The sequence below is a fragment of the Rhipicephalus microplus genome, chromosome 7, assembly GCF_043290135.1.
Source record: "Rhipicephalus microplus isolate Deutch F79 chromosome 7, USDA_Rmic, whole genome shotgun sequence".
Classification (NCBI taxonomy): Eukaryota; Metazoa; Arthropoda; class Arachnida; order Ixodida; family Ixodidae; genus Rhipicephalus; species Rhipicephalus microplus.
Genome location: NC_134706.1, coordinates 22,982,944 through 23,002,332, shown reverse-complemented (window position 1 = coordinate 23,002,332; position 19,389 = coordinate 22,982,944). Strand labels below are relative to the sequence as shown.

The window sequence follows — 19,389 nt, the reverse complement described above, 5'->3', positions numbered from 1 at the left end:
CACGAGGCGCTGTTATATATATATATATATATACATATCTTTGAGCAGATTGCGCATACCGACGAAGAACGTCAGCTGTCTTTGTCATAGCATCACTGCCGCTTTTCAAATTCCCGTTTTGGCGACTGTGAGGTGACACTAGAGTTATATTATCGATGCCCATCATGTAGAACATGACTGAGCGTGTTACATTGTTCATGTACGGCAGTATAAAGGAAGGAAATGAAAATTCTAATATACAAAAGTCCCATGCTTTTGTGAAGCTTTCTCACGATGCACGATGCTGTTTTGGTGTAAGCAACATCTGCTTTCCTCTCACAATGCCAGTTTTGAAGTGACAGCTTCGAAGGGCTCGTTTCCTTCAAATTTCGCGGTTGGCACTGGTGTTGGCGTCATTGGTACTGGGTGAAAAATTATCATGTGCGTGACCGAAAAGTAGAAAAAAATGAAAATATAATAAACCAAAACTTCTGAGTCTTAGTTATGATCAAACACAGACCTTCTACGCGGCAAGCAGGTGTACTACCACTGCGGCATAATATTGGTTGAAACTGCGAAAAAAAGAACACCAAACGACGTGTAGTTGAAGAACTGTGTAGCCTCTTTAACTTATCATCTGTTGCGTGGCGGCAGCGTAAAATCACGCCACAAGTTAAAAATTGTGAATTGAGCTAGAAGTGAAGTTTTAAAGGCCAACTCATTACAAAGCGCTCGAACATATTTAGTCATCTTCAGCAGCAGAAGCCTGAACAAAATGAACAGCTGCGTATGTGCGTGTGTTGCTCTACAAACGCGTGGCCTGTTCTTTGCTGATACAGAAAGAGAATAGTTATTGCATAGTGGGCACTAAAAACTGTGCCTGCAAACTACATGAGGAGACGCTATTTAGGACTAAACTTTCTATCAGGCCCTTATAAATCAAAAATTTTTATTTGGGCTTGAATTTGCCCGCATGAGCAGTACAAATCGCAAGCAATGATTGTTATAGCAACATTTACACCCAACAATAGACCCATCTATCTTGCGAACGAGTGGGCTACAAGGCATGTATGCTTGGGAGTGAGAACGGTCCCAACAAACGACGAGGCTGTTTGAGAGTTTGAAAACAACACTTTATACAAACACAACGCACCCACGCTGAAGCAAGCTAGCAAGCTATACAACACAGCGAAAGCATAAACTAGCTAATCAGCGTTTCCAAAAGCCATGTGCCGTGGGCGGACACAGGCTCACCCCTTTGCATGTGTGTCAGTTCGCCAGTACCTAGCACTGAGGAGTGGCGTCATGTTGAGGTGCTGAGCGGGTAAAGGGCAGCTTCGGAGAGCTTGGCACAGGTTGCTGGGAACTGGCGATTGAGCTTGACTCTTGCGTTTGGAGACGGTGGTAGTTGACAGCCAGGTGACGCCCTGAGCCTGAACTCGTGGACCTCAACACTGAGGTGTCGTACTCGAGTGCGGCCATCTGACTATCTGTATATGAAGGCACTCTATGGTGGTATGAAAGCGCGGACGTGAAAAGACGAGGACAAGTGCAGGTTAAAGGTACCATATACAGTATAACTCTAACTCTCACGAACCACTCGCGCCATCTGTCCCTTCTTTTTTTTCTTTTTCACGCACTTCATTCTTCGTTCTCACACTTCTTTTTAACGTGTGCTTCAGCGCCCCTATCATCCTCTTTCTTCGCCGCAAACACAGTTCTACTCAGTCGTTTTCGCGCATACCACAACATCTTTGAGCTTCCGCCGTTGGCGGGCTTTCTTGCGCGGCAGCAATGGCGATCGCTATACTTCTACAGCGAGCGCTCTTTCTAGGTAGATGGCGCACCATTCCCGACTTTCGTTAGCGTTTTTTTTTTGTGATTGACATCTTTTGAAAAGCCCCAAAAAATGCTTCAGCTCTACTTTTTCATTGCTCATTTGAAATGTCTTCGATTTACAATATATCGTCTTAGGGAAAGGGGGGAGGAAAAATGTTTTAGAACAAAACTAAAACAAATAAACATTATTTGATTAAAAGTACCCAAGTTGAACTTCTACTATATATGCTCAAATCTGTCCTACAAATTTTCAATCTGTAAATGCCAGCCCTCCCAAGAATAACTTTTTGCGAAGCGAAGGCATGTTACAAAAGTAGCACACGAATAAAAGAGATTGGAAGCAGCTGCCTCGTTTGTTGTAATCACGATTGTCTTTATGAATCTGACTTAGTTTGACTCAGAGAGTGACAGTATTTGTTGCTTTTTCATACGGAATTGTTTTTTTTACTTTATGTTATTATGAAGGATTGCCATTTTCTGCGTTTTTTTTTTCACTGAAAAATGCTCAGAAAAGCATTACGCTTTCGTAAATTTCCGCCATGGTATGGTTTTTGTATGCGACTCTTTAAAAAAAAAAAAGCGCCACATATATTGAGTGAAGCTGTCTGTGTCAATGATAATAAAATTTGCGAACTCCAGCGCATATGATAGTTTTAGTGAAAGGTTCTTGAAGGATGAGTGCCGTGAGTTGGGCGGCTTAGTAGAGATGCGTAACTTCGAAATCTTAGAGGCAAAAAATACGGAGCCAAAAGGAAGAGATGTCGACAACATGGGTACAAATGTATCAGTATTTTTTGGCGCTAAGAATTCGAAGCCATGGTTCGTGAACGGTTCGTGGTACGAAAATGATCATGTGGCGTTTCCTCTTCTTTTAACAAATTTATGGAACGATTTTACTTATAGCGCAGCACATCGCATATCGCAGCACGCGACATTACCGTCTGTTTGAGAACAAGCTGTCTCTATTTTAGGTAGATCAGCTTTGAAAATAACAAGCCACATCGTACAACACCATCTAGCGTCTGAACAGGCGTACAAGCCTCTAAAGCGCTTCTGCACTCCTTGTACAGCCTTCCCCAAGCGGCATCTGCAGAGTGATGGCAATGTCTTTCTTGAGGCCTGCACACGTTCTGCATGGAAACTCACTCACGACCTGAAGCCATATAGAAAGAGAAACTAGAAAAATAGAAGGCAGAGAGGTTAACCGGATGCTAGTATCCGGTGTGCTACCCTGCACTGGGGTTTGGGAGTAGGGGGTTGAAATAGAGAAACTGCGGTAAAAACTTAATGAGAGCGAAACATGGATACACACGCACACACAGAATCAAGCGACTCAGAGTCGTTCCGACAGGCCAGTTGTTCGCAAGAAGCCCAGTAGCGCTTGCACGGCTTTCTTCTGTGATGATGTGTCTGGACGATGGCACAGTATGCCTTCCTCTGACAGCGGCTGCTCATCGAACTTGTTGAGTGTATTAGAAAGGTATTGTCTTTGTATGTTATATTTTGAGTAGTCACACAGGACGTGTCGAATTGTCTCTTCATCCCGCATTGTGCAAAGGCGCTAGTGTCAGCCGAATAGTACCCTGTAAGCGTACGTGAAATAAAAGTGCAATAATGATTGCTTATGTAAATAAAAAATCACAGCATATCGACGCATTGAATCATGAGCAGTGGGGCGATGCTTCAGAGAGTTTTATTGGTAAACCATGAATTGTCTGACTGTCTGCCTGTCTTTCTTCTGTTCATCCGTCTTTATTTCTGTATGTCAATGCGTCCATCTGTCTGTCTGTCCGGCCGTTCATCCGTTCGTCCGTCGGTGCATCTGTCTGTCTGTCTGTCTGTCTGTCTGTCTGTCTGTCTGTCTGTCTGTCTGTCTGTCTGTCTGTCTGTCTGTCTGTCTGCACCTGCTGAGTGAGTCATGGAACTTGGTGGTCACGTACCAAAACGAGACACAGGGGAAGAACAGACCTACGGCTTTAAGAGCTTCGCCTCTAAAATTTTAACTCTGCTTTAAGTTTTATAGTGTGAGATATGACTATCTCACATATGCCAGCACCTTTTAACAGTGGTGGTTAGGCTCTTTACAAAAACGTGTGGAAGTAGGTTCAACTCAACTCTAAAAGCATTCAGCATCACGGCGTTTGATATTTCCTGGCTGCAAGAATTACAGTAGTTTTATTGCATACCAATATGTACAGAGTATAACTCACAGCCACGTAACTTTATCATGAAAACACGCTGACACAATACAAATTGTGGCGCCCCCGATTTTCAAGTGACGTGGCAAACGGGCATGGGTAGAAAACCCTATCTGAGGGCATTCGTTGGTCTAGGGCCAATGTGGCGTGTCCCCTGGCGTACTCGAACTCTCACGTCGACTATCTGTGCCACAGAGCGCATGCCGAGAAATTATGGGGCCGTTGATCAATGACGCACGAGAGCTTTTGAATATGGAGCATCCCAGGACTTCTAACGTTTATCACCAGTAAGGTAATCGTACTTGGGAAGCGAGCGGCTGCTGATAACGTACTTTGCGATTGTCTCACATCATTCTCACTCAGCAGGTTCCATTTATGTCAATTACCCCAGCATGAAACATCGAATAACGGTCTCAACGAAAAATCTACCACGTCAGCACAAACGCAATCGCCCCACCAAAACCACGCTGAAGCAGCGTGGTGCCACGTCAGAAAAGAATGTGAAAGGACGACTGTGGGAACCCTAGTCGTCACATCTCCCTCCCCTAAATGAATATCACATATGATCTGCTGCACGTGACGTCATTGCCGCCATGACGTTTTGGCGCCGCTTCTTCTTCATAGTACAGCAAAATACGCTATCACTTCCCTCGCCTATCATGCCCTCTCTGCTTCCGGAATTCGTGCGATAGTCAGCGCAGTCCCTTAACATTACCCAGTATAAGGCCGCTACTCAATGTCATTGTCAGCTATCCTTATCACCTTGCTTATCTGCCTACACTTTGCTCCCCCACAGTCGACCAAACACTTCAGGACTTACAAGATACTCAGCGTTGTTACCACTATATCCTCGATGCTTCAGAGTACCCATAGTTTCACTTTATTAACTTTCATGTAAAACATGCATGCGCACGTAAGCATTCACAAGGAGGTCCTAGAGCACTTGGCTGAAAGGGACCTCCTGTGAGAAAATGTGTGAAGTATGTGCAAGTAAAATGCAACACTGTCAACAATGTGGGATATTTTAAACAAGTAAATGTTAACGTAAGCTGGAGACTCTCGCATTTAAACAAATCATAGTTGTTTTTCCACTAAGAAAGAAAAGAAATCAAGATGTGAAAATAGCGAGCTAAATTGAGCTACTTGGTGTTTGTCAAACACAATGAAGTGGAAAAGCACCTGCATTTTTTAGAGTCAATGTGTTTGAGATGTTATACAAAAACTTCAAGTTACTCCTCCTTCGCGTGACATATTCTTTTTATTTAACTGTTATGTACTAGAGATCCGCGTTCTCGGTTGCGCTAAACCTCGCAAACTCCGTTTTGTGATACACGTAAGCAGACTGTCCACTTATAAACCTGACAACCCTTCAAGCCTAATTATCAAAATATACATAGTTAGAAAATATATTTTTGTAACGCACTCATCTCGCTTCAAGACATACTTTGAAACACGAGCTAGATGGCGAATTTTCTCGACATTAAACAAAGCTTCTTATTCTTCATTATCATGAAATTATTGTTGCTAATCTAAGGTTAGCGCAGTCATGAGATGGGCATGTAGGAACAGTGTCATCTCAGTGCCCGTTAAAGCACATCACGTCATATAGATTCAGGCAGAGAATGATCACCCTTTGTGTTTCCTCACTTTTACTTTTATGCTCAATAATGTCAAAGTTGGAATGTGAGCGGAGAGGAAAAGATGACTCATTCGATGTTTTTTCGAGGCAGCGAGAGTAGCAAGTGCCGAAACACAACTTTATAAGTTTCCACGTATAATTTGCTATCTTAGTTCTCTGGGTAGTGCGTAAACAAAAAAGATCAGCTCAATTGAGCTGGGAGAATTTATTGTATAAAGACCTCATGACATGGAGTTTTTTCGAAGCGATTAGCTTACCTGCTTCTAGTTGAAATACTGAGTATTGATCCACTGCTATGCGTATGAATAAAAGGGAGAAAGTATGAGCAAAGAGAAACAGAGAGGAACAGGGAGAGAAGGGCAAAAAACAGGAAGATTGCTGGTACTCAGTTAATTTTTTATCACTATTATTGATTGATTTGTGGAGTTTAAGGTCCCAAAACCACCATTTGATTATGAGAGACGTCGTGGTGGAAGGCTATGAAAATTTTTACCACCTGTGGTTCTTTAACGTGCACCCAAATCTGAGAACACGAGCCTACAACATTTCCGCCTCCATCGGAAATGCAGCCGCCACAGCCGGGATCCAATCCCGCGACGTGCGGGTCAGCAGCCAAGTACCTTAGCCACTAGACCAACGTGGCGGGGCTTTACGCCACTATGGAGTTGAAGATGGATTGCATGCAAAATGAATATTTGTGAACGGACGCCAAAACAAAGAGGGACAAGCGTGTATGACCATTCATTAAAATGGCAGGTTAGATGAATTTCTAGCCTAGCCAGCTTGTTTCCGCGAAACTGTAACGGATTCAAAAGTTATACAGTTTCTAGGTCTGCTTTCTCATGCGAAGCACCACGGCTGTACACGATTGTTATTGCAATTAGCTGCATGAAAACATAAAGGCAGAGATCTGAAATTGCAAGAGAGAGAGAGTGGAAATAATTTATGTGTAGCTGAAAGAATCGCAGGGATTTTTTGCCGCGTAGTAGTGCTATATTTTCATCAACGCACTGAGAAGAGCCTCCCCGCAGATTGGTAATATTTAATTACTATACTAGCATATTATCCTTGCGTGGCGCACTTCCCGTCGCGAGCTCACAATCAATTCCACTGTCGATAAATTTATCTCAGCAATGTCTACGATTGGCTACTGGAACATTTAGCTAGAATGACACAGAACAAGTAATGTTCTCTTTTTCTTTATTTGATATGCTTATGATGTAAATGCACCAATCAGCATGAAAAATGAACATTGCAGTTTGACTGTAACGAGTTTGGGAGCTGCTTGAAAAAATAATATGCAAATATCTCCAGAGGTCCAAACAAATCTGTATTTTATGCTTTATTGTGCTTGAAGCACATAGTTACTACAATGCGTTTTCATCGATGTTCAGCTGTTCGTGGGCAGGCTTGCAGCTTCCGGGCCTACGGTGCTCCCAGCAGGTACGGGAGCGACAGGAACGCCAGGAGCAACAGCAGCAACCCCGGAACCATGAGGAACACCAGCCACGCCATCAGAAGGACCAGGCGATCCAACAGCGCCAGTCGGGTCAGGGTTGGTAGCAGGCGCAGTAGCAGTCGCAGTAGCATTTGCAGCGTCAGTAGTACCAGCAGCAGCACCACCATAGCCGCCGGCACCGGTGCCATAGCCGTAGCCACCGCCATACATGCCGCCATACATGCCACCGTACATGTTGCCATACATACCATACATCATACGAGAGTTGGCGTAGCCACTAAGGCCGGCTGACACTCCCATTATTGCTGTTTCTGGAATAAATATTGGTAGAATGACCTATAATATAGTTTTTGTATTTATAAAGCTGTGCTTTAAATATTAAAAATGTACCATTCGTGGTTTATTTCTATGTGTGATGCTTCTAGGCTAAATGAACACGATGACAGATTGCGTGACGTAAACTTAATCATTAGTGGTCCACTAGATCCTACGTAATCTTTGCAAGAAACTCAGCAGAAAAGACCTGCAACATCTATTTCGCTCTATGCAGGTGTTCATTTTATACTAATCTAATGAATCCTTCAATCTGGATGTCTTCGCAGCTTTAATAAAGAAGAAACCTGTCCAAACAAGATTGAGCAACTGTGACAACTACGACAGAAGACTTTTCTCGTGTGACTCGTACTGTCAAAGGAACTATTCTGTTTTGGCAGGACCCATTTTCCTCCTCAACTTATGTTTTGAAACTTAAACGAGCTGTATAGAATAGAAAATGCTACAACAGATGTTTCACAACGTTACTGCTTACAAGACATTGTGGGTAAAAACAGCGCAGTGTGCGCAGCTATTAACTTTTTGTACGCGACACGTACATCATTACAGAAAAACGAGAGCGGCAGTGGCTATGAACATTCATCAAGCGTTTCGAGGTCACACCTGCTGACCAAAATTAGGAAACACGACACGTTTTTGTCATCGATGAACTCAAGGGGCGCTCGAATTATCTCCTTGATGGAAGCACGGTAGTCAGTCCTCGTACCGTACAGCTGTTTCTCAGAGCAAAGAACTGCGCTGTATTTCATTGTGGTCACACTATGCACTGGGAAGGTATTGACCCCTCGTAATGCCAAATGACGTATCTTCACATGCTATCAGCCTCACTGATCTTCAAACACAATTGAGGCTTGCAATACCTTCAACCATGAAGATTTTATAATTAGTGAACACTGGCGGTAGCTGTGTCAAATCATCAGGTCAAACGTCAACGTGTTTGGTCAGACAACATGAGCTGATGGTTATGGTGAACTCTACGAAAACAGTACTGTGAGGAGTATTTGCAGTTGTTTTCAGTTCAGTGTAAGGAGTACACATCTGGGGTCGGAAAAGCCCATGCCAAGCGTTTGTGCACCTTTAAAAGTTATACAATATGTTTTACAAGATAGTTTTGGTTTATAGTGTAGTGTCACGTCAAAAGGTGTTATGAGCTTGTCGTCGTGTTTTCGCGCAAAATATCATGATGTTTCGACAGCCGATCCACACTGGGGCCCCGCTGTTGGCACTCAAGTTGACACTTTGAAGTGATGGTGTTGCAATAGCAGTCATTTTTGAAGCTTTTGTAGCTGACGTCCCCAACACTACAATACTACTGTGTGACGTCACAACAATCAGTACTGTACTCTGACGTCAAGCGAGTGTCAGTGTCAGTAGGTGCGAAATGCAAAAATTGAGTTTAGCACTGGTATCAACTATGTTTTCAGCTTTTCTTGAGCTGCACATATACGTAGAGCTGACTGCGTATGCGGCGTATTTATAATACCACATTAAATTCACTTTCCAGAAATATTGTCAGTATCTCTTCATAGAGCAATATTTGTCTCTCGAAGCCTTCTAGAACAATACAGTTTATAGCGAATAAAGCTTAGCTTATTCTCCCCAGTAAAAAACTAGCATTACTAGTGAATCCACATGATAAGTACAAGATATAAATAGTTGATACCATGTGGTCCTAGATGATATTGATAATATCAGAATGAGGCAGGAAGAAACTGACAGAAATAAAGTTAGGTTACTCAATTCTCTAGTTAGTTACGTGGCGTTAGCGAAAGCGGGAAAGAGGATTGAAAGAGAACATAAAATAATCATTAGGAAACAAAAAAGATACAAAATACAAAATAAAACAGAAAAGAGAGTGATAAGAGTACCAAGTTCTATACCAAAAAAGCAACAGCAACCTTCGACCATGCATGCAGAGTGCAAGGTCTCCTTCCCAGTGGCATGTATATATATTCAAGCCTGGAGCAGCGCGTGTATTTCCCTCCGGGTGTCTTGGACCACTGCGCTTGGCTTGTAGCTTAACTTCAAGATAAAAAGAAAAAGAAGAAAAATATATCATACGGATATGTGCGCCTGCAGAGGATGGAGCAGATGCCTCCGGTAGAGCAATGTCAAGGGGGGGAGGAGTCACTGAATCTGAAGGAGGTGGAGGAGTGGCAACAAGTTTAGCAGGTTCTTTAGGTTCAGCAGATGCAGCGGGTTTTTTAGGCTTCCTGGGTGTCCCGGCGGTACGTTTCGGAGGCCCAAATCTATGCCTCAGCGGAGAATGGAAATTTTTACGAGGAAGTGTTAATGAAACCTTAGGTTCTGCACTGGCACCAAACGCGCATTCATCCAGCATCATCGACAAAGCAACAATGCCTACGGCCATAGCTATAACAATACGGATGCTGAAAACTTTCGCCATTGTTCCTGCGCCTGATGTGCTGCGCGTTCTAGGAGTGACACAGACTTATATACATCTTGAGCAAATCAAAGGCGAACAAAAAAAAAACTAGAGCCTTTATTGGAAGAATATAAATCCCACTTCACACGCATCCATTTCAGCATCAAAGGTAAAATGTCATCACATTCGCTTTCCTCTCTCCGGCAGTGTAAAAGGCGAAAGATTCTTGTTCTTGCTTGAACTGCATAGTGGAAATAGTTATTATATGTATACTATTTTATGAATGGGTTCGGGCCACCATGTGTGGCTATAAACCGTACTGTTTTTTTTTGGGGGGGAGGGGGAGAGATAGTCCATATCGCGACACTCGAACGCAGAAATTTTGTTCGGTCTATCTGTCTGCCTGCCTGCCACACTAAACGATTGGGCCCCCCGGATAAAGTTTACGAACTTGCTGACTGTCCTTTTATCTAGAACTGGTGGCTGCGTTCATACTTCTGAACAAAATTCATCAAAAGCACCTGTTACGCCTATGAGGCGCAACACCAATATATAGGTATTAGGTGGGTGTGCTTTTTTTTACCGAGAAATATTCCAGCTGTGGTGGTCTTGTGGCTAAAGTACTCGGTTGCTGACCCATAAGTCGCGGGATCGAATCGCAGCTTCAGCAGCTATATCATCTATGGAGGCGAAAATGCAGTAGGCCCATGTGCTCACGTTTGGGTGCACGTTAAGAACCCCTGGTGGCCTAATTTTTGGAGCCCCTCCACTACAGCCTCTTTCATATTTGTATTGTGGTTTTGGGACGTTGAACCCCACATATCAATTCACTAGGATATACACAAACACGTATTTTTATAGACTGTTGTCTCTTAGGCTGCGCTGAAAAAACCACACTGTGCCCGAAAGAAGGCCAGCAGAAGATTCAACAGCATTTGCATTGAAGCATGCAGATATGCGGCCAATTTCATCTTTAAAAAGCAGCATATCCACGGAGTGAATGATGATGAGTGGGATGAAGCGTCCATCACCCCGTCCATGGATCCGTCCATGAGTCCGTTCATCTATCTGTCCATCCGTTCGTGCGTACATTCGTCCGTACGTCCGTGCGTTCATTCATCCTTTCGTCCGTCTGCTAGTCTGTCTGTCGGTCCGTCTATGTGTCCATCCGTGTCTCAATTCAGTGAACAATCCAAGTACCACAATCTCCCATCTCGCAATGCCTTTGGCACACACCCACTCTAGAGCGGGCACGTGTCACCGGTGGTTACATACATACATACATACATACATACGTACATACATACATACATACATACATACATACATACATACATACATACATACATACATACATACATACATACATACATACATACATACATACATACATACATACATACATACATACATACATACATACATACATACATACATACATACATACGGAGGAGTGACAGACCCACGCCACAAAAACTTCGCCCCTAAAACCTCACAGGGATTCGGTGGATGCATGCGCATAACTGGGAGGGTGAAATAGACATTTTATCACATTACTCTGTGTCATTCTGATACACACAAGGAAGAAAACATTCCTTTACTAGCCCAAAATGATGGCGGCTATAAGTCTCGCGTCAAATTGTGTATAAGTGTTCCCACTGTCAATGTGTGTCATAATATTGCAGTCGCAAATAGCTATGGAACATAGCGAAACAGACATGTGAGGGAGAGACTTCTGCGTTCCTTAGAAGCCATCAGTTTTCCATGTAAGAAGCTAGTGCGAGGTTTTTCATATATGCGTGATATTTTTTATGAGTTTTTATTCGAATATCACCGTGGCGAACAACCATTTCAACAAATACTGTGTTGAAGGAGCAGAACGTTTACACAGAACCTTCGTTATAAGTAATCTACAGGAGGCGCAAATGAATAATTTGGTTCCATGTTGCCAGGATCGCTTGAACGTTGCGTTCAGACGGCATGTAGGCTAAAGAGGGGTAAAAGGAGACATGGGGCACAACGCCACCTTTTAGACTTTGCCAGCTTTTGTAACTATTAAAATAAATACTTTTGTTTGTTTCTCTAATACAGTAAAAAGTGCTGGTCTTTGTCCACCTTTTCAAGTGCAAAAGTTAATGATTTCTCACAGATTTTGCGAGGAAAAAATTGTGCGGCTTTTGCCATTGTGTCCATGACCCGTCAAAAATGGACAAAATTCTGCTCGGCCAAGTTTTTCGATCCGTGCATAAAGCTGCTCCTGCAGCAATACAGCAACGAAAACATTTATTTTGTTACTGTGTACTCCGAGCTACATAACGCCAAATGTTTAGTTCGTTTAGTGTCCGGAGACAAGGCGGAATTTTCCAAGGGGTGAAGTTCTTTAAGCCGTGTCTCGTGCGTCCTCGATGCATGTAGTTGTATGTAGCCACCTCTCGTTTAGTTCTTGGAATGTCCACTTGTTTATTGTACTTATATATGATGAATGTAATAAGCGAAGATGCGAGATGGCGGAGTGTTCACTAGATGGATGAACGGATGAACGGGCAGACATAAAGACAAACAGACAGACAGACGGGCAGACAGAGAGCCGGACACGCGGATAAATAGATCGATCGGTCGATCGATCGATCGATCGATCGATAGATAGATAGATAGATAGATAGATAGATAGATAGATAAATAGATAGATAGATAGATAGATAGATAGATAGATAGATAGATAGATAGATAGATAGATAGATAGATAGATAGATAGATAGATAGATAGATAGATAGATAGATAAACACACAGGCAGACAGGCAGACAAAGATAGACGGACGGACGAACGAGCAGACGGACAGACAAACATACAGATAGACATACGGAGATGGACGGGCGGACAGATGGACAGACAGGCAGGCAGGAAGGCAGGCAGGCAGGCAGGCAGGCAGGCAGGCAGGCAGGCAGGCAGGCAGACAGCGGACAAACGATTCATGGCTTACCAATAAACCCCTTCGAAGGTTCGACCTACTCGTCATTAAAACCGTCGATATGCTGTGATATTTTCAATTCTTCCATGTGAGAAGGCCAAATTCTACAAAATGCCATTCAATTATTTTTCCTAAAGTGTGTAATAATAATTCAACCAATAACTCACGCTCGTTCTATTGTTACTGAATATGCGATTTGGTTAAGAGCCTCTGGGTGGCGGGGAACAGGCCGATTAGAGAAGAGGACGTTCGGCTAGCGAGATAGGCCTCCGGTGCATGACACCTTCGAGTCTGCCGGTAGGCCACAGCGGAATAAACTTAGTCCCAAAAATAACACAGTGCTGGAGGTGCTGCGTACAACACGTCAACGAACCGCGCAGCCACAGCTGTTTGAGCTTCGCGGGAGCCGTCGTCTTGCCGGCCTGCCAACGAAAACAACCGTCATTGCCGAGAGCAAAGGTAATGGCTTCTCAACCAGGCAAAGATAACTGCCGGCTCAACTTCGGTATCCCTATATAGAACCCCACCCGTTCGCCGGAAGAGCAGGATAAGATGTGGATGCGTGGCTGACAAATTACGAAAGAGTGAGCTGGTACAACTGCTGGGATCCCACCAAGAAACTGGGAAGTTTCGCGCTGTTTCTCACGGAAACCGAACTTATGTGGTACAAAAACCACGAAGATACAACGTGGGATCATTGCGCTGACGAACTCAAGAAATGGTCCAGCGACTGTGATTCGAAAAAGAAAAGCCTGGAGCGCACGTTTGCTCAAAGAGCTCAGATTCCTGGAAATGCGTACCACCTACATAGAGGAGGTTCTGATGCTCTGCAAGATCATCGACACGTATATGTCTGAAGAGGACATGGTCTGACCGCTTCTAGCAGAGGACGTGAAGAATTTTTTGACAGGCAGGGAAGACCTCACCTCCGTCTCCGCCGTCCAACGTCACTGCCGTACTTTTGAGAAGCTGAAGACCCATGGTATTGCCCCGAAATTCGGTAGGCTTGCAAATGTAACAATAATCGCCAGTGTCGACGTGAGTCCACCCCCCAACCTTGCTTCTACTATCCGGGCAATAGTGCGCGAAAAGTTACAGCGACAAAACATACTAGTCGACGACATCATCCATCGTCCGCCTACCTATTCATCCTACTACCCGACGCCATTCGCTCCTCTGCCACCATTGGTATGTGCGACGGACATTAGCGAAGCTAGAACTTTGTGGCTACGCCGAGACTCATTCGCGTCTGACCAACGGTATGACCAACGCCTTCGTCCTGGCCCCTGCCCCACAGAGGCGGGCAGTTCCCGTTCAGCAAGCTGCTCCACTCTGTTCGGTTAGGCGACCCTACACAGCGGAGCACTCTAAGCAGTGGTTCGACGAGTGACCCCTACCCGTATGCTACAACTGTGGCGTCGTAGGCCAAATTGCCAAGTACTGTAACTACCGGCAGCACCAAGGCACGACCGCCCATCGAGATCCCACCTGTCCGGCCTTGCACCAGCACCAACGTTCCCTGGAAGCCCATCTCACGAGATACCAAGGCCGCTGCGAAACCGTTCTCCAGCGTCTAACCGCAGTCTGACACCCCCTCCAGCTCCTTGCTTCAATCGGTCGCCGTCTCCTAGGTGCCGCTACTGTTTGCCGCTGGCTAAAAATTAGTCGGCGCTACCATTGGACGTTAGGTCACTGGACAGTCTTCAATTTTCACAAAAGTGCCTCCTTTAATTTGCATGTTAAAAAATAAGCTTCGTGTGCTTATCGATGGTGTCTCAACAATGGCCTAGTGGGCACAGGTGCATCCATATTCGTAATGAGTCCAACACTCAAATTCTTTCCTGGACGGAAGGTTATGTTCCGTTGGGACTGTGCTGATTCGTTTTGTAGAGTTAGGGGAGATGTCTTACAACCTTTTGGAATCTGCAGAGTGACTGTTAGTTGGAGGTGCCAGAATTTTATTTCTGATTTTGCTGCTGTCTTTCATTCAACGCATGATAAGATTCTAGGACTCGATTTCCTGAAGCTTTGTGGCGCCACTGTCGATTGCCGCACAGGAGAATTACAGCATATTCAGATTTTCCAGTAGCGTTTCTGTAAAACCCACCCTGTCAGGAAGGCACCATTTGCGTGTATGGACGCAGCTGTACCACCCTTGTCGGCCAACTGTATTCCTGTCGTCAGTTCCCTGCAACTGAGACGACATTTGATGCCACCGTAGAGCCCATTTACCTCAGCTGCATAAAGAAAAATGTTCTAATACCCTACCGTACGTTGTTGGTTGTGCAAGGGCATACTGGTTTGTGGGTGATCAACGGCTCCACTGAACCTTCGGTACTGCCAGAAGGTCTACAACTTGCTAAGGTACGTCAACTTCAAACGTTCTCCCTTTGCCATCTTTGTAGAGAGAAGCGATTCTCCGGATAAACCTGATTCTGATCATCTGCACGCCAGGGACATTTTCATATTGGCAATGATTGACAAGTCTTCTTAGCACCAACGAGCGTAATGACCGGGCGAGTATTCTGCGCAAACATGCTGGTCTTTTCAATTTAGCACAGCTACAGGCTCCACTGTCATTCCCTGCTTTTCATGTAAGGCACAACATAGATAAGGCATCCCATAGACCTCTCCTACAAAAACTATACCGGGTATCGCCTTCGGGACGTGCAGTGATAAATGAACAGGTTGGCGAAATGCTAAAGAATAATGTGATTCAGGAATAATGTAGTCCGTGGGCCGTTCCCGTAATATTGGTCAAGAAAAAGAAGGAACATGGTGAGTTTGCGTTGACTGCCACCGTCTCAACGACATCACAAAGAAGAACGTATATGCGCTACCCCATATTGGTGATGCTATAGACTGTCTTTCATCAGCCTCCTACTTTTCGTCTGTTGATTTGAGGTCAGGGTATTAGCTAATTACAATGCACCAGGAAGACAAAGAGAAAACGGCATTTTTTACACCAGATGGACTTTTTGATTTCAATGTGATGCCGTTCGAACTATGCAAGGCACTTGCAACTTTTGAGCGCTTCATGGACAACACTCTGCATGGTTTGAAGTCGGAAGTATGCATGAGTTGTCTGGACGATGTCGTGATTTTTAGGCGCATTTTATGTCAGCACGACACACGCCTCGACCTCATTCTGAACTGCCTAAGTAAAGGACGCTTGGGGCTCAACTCAAAGAAATGTCGTTTCGGAGAGCGCCTAACACTCGTCGTTGGACACCTGGTGAACAAAGGAGGCATACAGCCGGATCCCGCGAAGTCAGCTGCAGTGGAGGTGTTCAAGCAACCTCACTCAGCGGAAGAACTACGCAGCTTTTTGGGCCTCTGCTCATACTTCCCTCGATTCATTTCTGGATTTGCCAATATCGCGCACCCACTCACGTGCCTGCTTCAAAAAAGCGTGTAATTTGACTGAAATCCGGAATCTGCATCCACTTTTTTTGATTTGAAGTTTTTTTTTGATATCCCATCTAATGCTTCGACACTTCAAACCTCTGGCTTCCACAGAACTTCACACAGACGCTAGCGATGTTGGTGTAGGCGCCGAGGAGGTTCAGCGCTTTGATATCAAAAAGCAGTATTTTTCCGCCGTAGCTCCCCAAAAAAGACTATCGTCTTTAATTAAAAAAGCCGCCCGTGCTCGGCACCCAACTGGTTGCAATGCGCCAATGCGCGCTTATCTCCCACGCCTGCTTTGCTTCACGCATGGGGGAGAAGAGGCGTTCGGTGCTTGTGCGCTCACGCTTATTCTTCAGTGGGGAGAATCGTGTGTTTTGGCCTTTCACCGGAATGGTTCCGTTAATTGCCAGGGCCATGAAGTTCAACTTCGCCCGGTGGGTAAGCCCCACTTGTAAAAAAAGCGTGCTTTTCAAACACAGCGAAGTAACAAGGAAGACGACGCGGAGAATAACTGGGCGTAAGCTTCCTAGTGCGGCTGTTTTTCGCCAATTTTGTAAGTTATCTTACTCGTCTTCTGTATCTTAGAAGCAAGATTTGGCCACCACCTTCGCGGTGCACCAAGCGCCATGTCTCCAAGGCGCCTAAGCCTTATCTTAGGCTACCACGACATCTGAAAGTTTTGGCTACTGATGATGGCCATTCTTCTCAGCGCCCATTAGATGAAGACGAAGTGATGAATGCGTCCGAACAGCAAAATAATCTCGTGTTTCGTGGACCCGAGGAGGACTGCGACGGCCCCTCGACGACAACCAATGCCAACGATGGATGTGTTACTCCAAAGAAGGCGCGAACTGATAATCAAGAGAATTACAGCGATGCAATGGTCATCGAATCCGCGGAAATGAACTGTGATACAGAAGCAGAAGACAGGCCTTTCACAACAGTCACGTACAAGAAAGCATGGCCAGCGGGGATACCCGTAATATTCCAGCTGACGGACCCTAGCGCATCAGTTTTGAAAGTGATTCCGAACAAATTGTCCAGTGAAGTAGTGTCTGCTGCTAAAGAGAAAGTGCAGCCGTTTCGTGTCAACAGAGATGGCAACTTTTCCGTAAGTGTCTCTACAGTTACTGCATCCTCCGGACTTCTTGCGTTAACACATGTTGCTGGTCTTGAACTGGCACCGTATATACCGCAGTCGTATGTGAGGAACCTAGGACAGATTAGACAAGTACCAGTACAATACAGTGAAGATCAAATTCTGAAACTGTACATCCACTCCCTACGATTTCAACATCACAGAAGAGTACAACACCTTTATCGTATGCGATCGCAGCCAATCGTGCTTCTGCTCAGAAAAACAAACGTACAACAAAAGCGGCCTGTAGAGGACGATCACCAAGCGTTCAAAGGCAGACAAGCAACAGCAGGACACCGAAACCGTCAGCAACTCAGAATGACAAGGCGTCTACACCTTTCACCTCGTCAAAGCCAAATGCACAAGAGCAACGTGCACCGAAAACAAGTGATGTCGATATGGTTATATTGATGTCCTTCCTTGCTTTGAAGGCAATTCTGCGCGTATTTCAACAGGCCAATGGCCTTCCAGAGGTCAGTACAGTCAGTTCATTAGAGCCTTTAGCAGTACAACAAGAAAAAAAAAACAAAGTGGCTCTACAAATAACAACTGTTTCCGCCACATAGCTGTGTTTCAGTGGAATGCGAATGGCCTTAGGTCCAAAAGCGCAGAGTTTAGGAAGCTGGTTGCTCAGTATAGCTTCCCCGTTCTGTTTCTAAATAAAACCAACATTAGCCTTGTATTTAGGACATTCGAGTATGTCACATATGCATCAAAAAGAAATCCAGGAATTCAGCACGGCAACTTTATGCTTACGGCACGACATACGCTCTTTTGTTTTATACTCGTCGAACTCGAACGTGCCAGAATTTGTAGGGTGCGAAATCCAATTCCAGAAACTTTCTATCACCTTAACTTGTGTTTACTTGCAACCATCGACACACATCCCCGAATCGTGCCTGGTTCATTTATTGTGTAAGGCCCAGGGACCTGCCCTCATCTGAGGAGATCTTAATGCGCACAATACCACGTGGGGCAGTACTCATACCGATTCACGTGGAAGAACACTTGAAAATACCATTGATCGATGTGGTCTCGTTGTACTGAATGATGGATCAATAATGTTTTAAAGAGGTTATAATTATGCCAGCTGTCCAGATTTGGCTATAGCCTCCTCTGACATGCACGAGATATGAACTTGTGTACAGACATCGAAACACGAGGGAGTGACCATTACCCACTTCTCATGCAACACCAAGGAATGCAAGTGCTAATGAGAACATTGATTTCGAAGCTAACTGACTGGAAACTATTTCGTGAACATACTGGACGTGACTTGATGGGAGTTAATGAACTGGACACATTTATGTCCTGCATTAAAAGCAGTTACTCCCTTGCGACAAGGTTTACAGCTGTCCCAGCAGGCCACTCCAGTGTAGATGCAGACTATGAGCACCTACTAGCATTTAGCAGACGAGCAGAACGTCGCTATCGCCGCACTGGGAGGCTAGAAGATTACAAGAAGAGTCAGGCCACACACATCCAATCTAATCGACACATGCAAAAGTTAGGTCACAAAAAATGGCACGATTTCTGCAATTCATTACCCAATTCACTCCACTTCTAAAAATATGGCAAACAAACACTGCTTTAAGTCATCCAGTATCCCAGCGAAATCCATTCAGAGCATTGGCCATATCTCTTGGATTATTCAAACGTGATATTTCTAATAAGTTTTGCACAATGCTGACTGGAACTGGGCGATTGGTTCACAACACTACTGCACTGCCCACTTCTGTAAAGCAGCAAATCCAAGATGCATACGCTTTATCGCGTGGTCCACTGAATAACATGTACTCTCTCCTACAATTGCGCACTGCTGTATAAGCTGCGTAAGAACAGCAACCGGTCTCGACAACGTACCGTACTGTGTTCTGTAAAATCTAGACCCAATGGCATGCCACTTCTTCTACGGACATACAATGACATGTGGACGAAGGCATACTTTCCAATATGTTGAAGGGTGACGAGATTCGCCCGACTGCTGAAGCCTGGTAAATCACCACTTTCACTTCATTCATTCCGACCAGTCAGCTC

The 19,389-nt window shown here is 44.6% G+C and overlaps 1 protein-coding gene across 1 annotated transcript; it reads right to left on the bottom strand.

The window, feature by feature from the left end:
* Positions 1 to 6,838: 6,838 nt before the first annotated feature.
* Positions 6,839 to 9,871, bottom strand: LOC119179678 (uncharacterized). Its single transcript, XM_037430799.2, has 2 exons — positions 9,509 to 9,871; positions 6,839 to 7,425 (listed from the first exon to the last, which is right to left on the bottom strand). Exons 1-2 carry the CDS (start codon positions 9,852 to 9,854, stop codon positions 7,046 to 7,048), a joined length of 726 nt encoding a protein of 241 aa, XP_037286696.1. The 5' UTR covers positions 9,855 to 9,871; the 3' UTR covers positions 6,839 to 7,045.
* Positions 9,872 to 19,389: the final 9,518 nt, after the last annotated feature.